Below are 2,902 nucleotides of genomic sequence, written 5' to 3' on the forward strand. Positions count from 1 at the left end.
TGACTGATGTCACTCATTAAGCTCCTCCCTTGCCTCCTCCTTCCATTTATCACGTCCCTTAGTTCCTGTCCTCCTCCTTCCTGGCAGCTCTGATACGTTCTGTTTATTTATCTTCTTTCCCCAGAGAGGAAGTGAGTTCAAACTAAATGTTAGCATTGATGGCTACGATGATCTCAGTCAAATCTTCTGGTCATTAACGGGGACAAGTTCAAGTCAAGTAGTCGGTGTAAAGTCAGATTTAATCTTTCTTGAGCAAGTTTAAAATAAGTGAAATCATTTCAAAGTCAAGTAACTCCAGCCTTTTGGTTCCATGACTCGACAAGTCTTTGTGTGTGTTTGTGCGACAAGGAGAAAGAATTCAAGTTTCTGTTTATAATATGAGTGTGTCCCACTTCCTGTGTGTGTGTGTGTGTGTGTGTGTGTGTGTGTGTGTGTGTGTGTGTGTGTGTGTGTGTGTGTGTGTGTGTGTGTGTGTGTGTGTGTGTGTGTGTGTGTGTGTGTGTGTGTGTGTGTGTGTGTGTGTGTGTGTGTGTGTGTGTGTGTGTGTGTGTGGCTATGTGCTGCTGATGTCTTTAACGCAGGTTAGATGTCATTTCCTCTCTTCAGGCCGGCTAAATCCTTTAACTTCCCACGCGAGCACACACACACACACACACACACACACACACACACACACACACACACACACACACACACACACACACAGGAAAAACACTTCTCACACTCTCCTCTGGTTCACATTCATCCTCTTAAAAACACACAGATGTGCTCTCACACACCATCCTACTTTGTTCCTCCACATAAACGGACCTTCACACACACTTTTCTCTCTTACTCACTCGTCCTCAGGCACACACACACACACACACACACCGCTCTCTGAGGAGGACGGGTGTTTCACACATGCAGACTTTTTGCATCAAGTGTCAGCCCCCCCTCCTCCTCCTCCTCGTCCTCCTCCTCCCTTTGCTGAAGTCTTGAGTCAAACACTCCCCCAGCATGAGCCGTGACGGAGTACTCGGCCCACATGGGATAGAAGCTTTCCACAAACGCAGGGTTTTTCATCTTCCAGTGGGGAAGATGTGACTGTGGAGCGTGTGGAATATGGCTCAGACCTCGAGGAAAACTCCACTCCGGAGATCCTTCAGCGAGCACGTGAAGGACTCCACCAACAAGGCCTGGGATGTGTTCTGGAGGGGCGTGAGGGAGCGGCGGCTGTCGGGTGAGTGGGGGGTGTAGATCAGCTCGGCAGCTCGGACGGGGGCCGAGTTTATGCAAAGGTCGCGGTGGAGCCTTGCACCATTTCTGCAACTCAGCACCATCGGAGAAATGAATATTAAACATGGGAGACGAGGTTCAGATCGTTTTTATTGCGGCATATGTAATTTTGAGTGCAATATCAATATATATGGCAATACTTTATGGGAATGTCGGTGCTTTTGGCCACTCTGGATGTGGATTAAATGGGCCGTCGGTGGAGTTCTGCTCGCCACCTCTGATGATGTGTTGGTGTTTCTTGCACAAACTGATGAAGTTCAGAGTCGTATACAACCGCTGCCTGCGTGGGTTTGTTAAAATCAGCTCCACTTTTCATATCCATTCGTTTTAATCATTATCTGCAGCGCTCAGGTCACTGGATTTTTCTTTTTTTCACATCTGTCCGGCTGTGAAAGTGAATAAATATACACAATATTCACCTTTTTTTAGTCCTTTTTGTGGCTGTGGAAAAGGTCCAGACAGTTGAAAGAGTAATTTAATAAAGAGCAGGTGGAACAGTGATGTCTGCATTCTGTCAGAAATGAAGAAAACAGTTCCAGATGTTTCAGCCTTGTTGATTGCAGTTAAGGAATATGTCATCCAACGTAAGAGTATGGCTCTTTATGTGTTTTTAATCTTTACTGGAAACATGATCTTCTATGGCTTGGACTACATCAGGCGTTGGCTATAGGTTAGGTGGATCATTAATAACATAATGACAAATGTTGGTTTGAGTCTCTTTAGGGGGGGATTCATTCATTTCAAGATAAATTAGCACTAGCTGTGACCGCTTTCCAAACTAATATCATCATCAACTCCTGCTTACGTCTGTCCATCATGCAGTTTCCAGGCAAAGATTCCCGTCTCTGCGAAGCCAAATCAGTTTTTTCCAACTTTTCTTGGATGGTCGGCTCGCTCGTTGACGCTCAGGGTGCTAAACGGCGTCCCCGGGCTCCGAGCGTCCAGCGCTCTCAGCACGTTCTCCAGGCCGAGAACGTCTGGCAGCGTTCCATCACACTTTAACACGAGGCAGGGTTGAGCCTGGGACTCAGGACAGCCCGTGTTTATTAGTATGGAAGCCAAGAACGGCCATTGTCTCTAAATCACTGGCTAATGATTCGATTCAACTCGCGAACAGGAGTTGCATCTCGTTACTTCTAATGTTTCTAGAAGATACGTTTTGCTTTCTCAAGATGACTCAATAATTAACTTTTGATCTCGAGACATTAAAATATTCATAGCCCGACCGCTCTGGGCTTCCATACATTACATACGTTGCTAACTCGTAACTTGAAAGCCCAGTTGCCTCTAAGTCCAGGGTGGCCCCACGCGAGAGGACGACTCTCCCATGTCTGGAGTTGATGGGAGCCGTAATGGGAGCCAGACTGGGGAGCCCCCTCGTCAAACCAAAGAGACGGGACGCACCTCCGACCGTGGACGGACTCAATGGTATCGCTGCACTTCTGCTCACAAGTGGAAACAGTTGCATAAAGAGTGACGTAAATGCAATCCCGACCCGGAGTCACGGCCGCAACGCCGAGGGGAACGCAACCCGGCAGACCTTCCCGCCTAAAGGAAGAATTAGATCATTATTTGGGAATTTAAAAGGCTGATTAGCTGTGATTAGCTCACGTTATCAGCAGCA

The 2,902-nt window shown here is 47.2% G+C and overlaps 1 protein-coding gene across 2 annotated transcripts in view; it reads left to right on the forward strand.

Annotated features, from left to right (window-relative positions):
• The first annotated feature begins 1,062 nt into the window (after window positions 1-1,062).
• Window positions 1,063-2,902, forward strand: part of LOC311025955 (rho GTPase-activating protein 7) — an 83,578-nt gene continuing 81,738 nt past the window's right edge. Inside the window, exon 1 of one of the 2 annotated variants that reach the window (XM_084029158.1) lies at window positions 1,063-1,222. In XM_084029158.1, coding sequence (XP_083885284.1) covers window positions 1,105-1,222 — 118 coding nt within the window. In that variant the 5' untranslated portion in view covers window positions 1,063-1,104. The remainder of the gene's footprint in view (window positions 1,223-2,902) is intronic. The other variant, XM_084029157.1, reaches the window with a different exon arrangement.

The sequence above is a fragment of the Eutrigla gurnardus genome (genome assembly GCF_963514095.1).
Source record: "Eutrigla gurnardus genome assembly, chromosome: 15".
Taxonomy (NCBI): domain Eukaryota; kingdom Metazoa; phylum Chordata; class Actinopteri; order Perciformes; family Triglidae; genus Eutrigla; species Eutrigla gurnardus.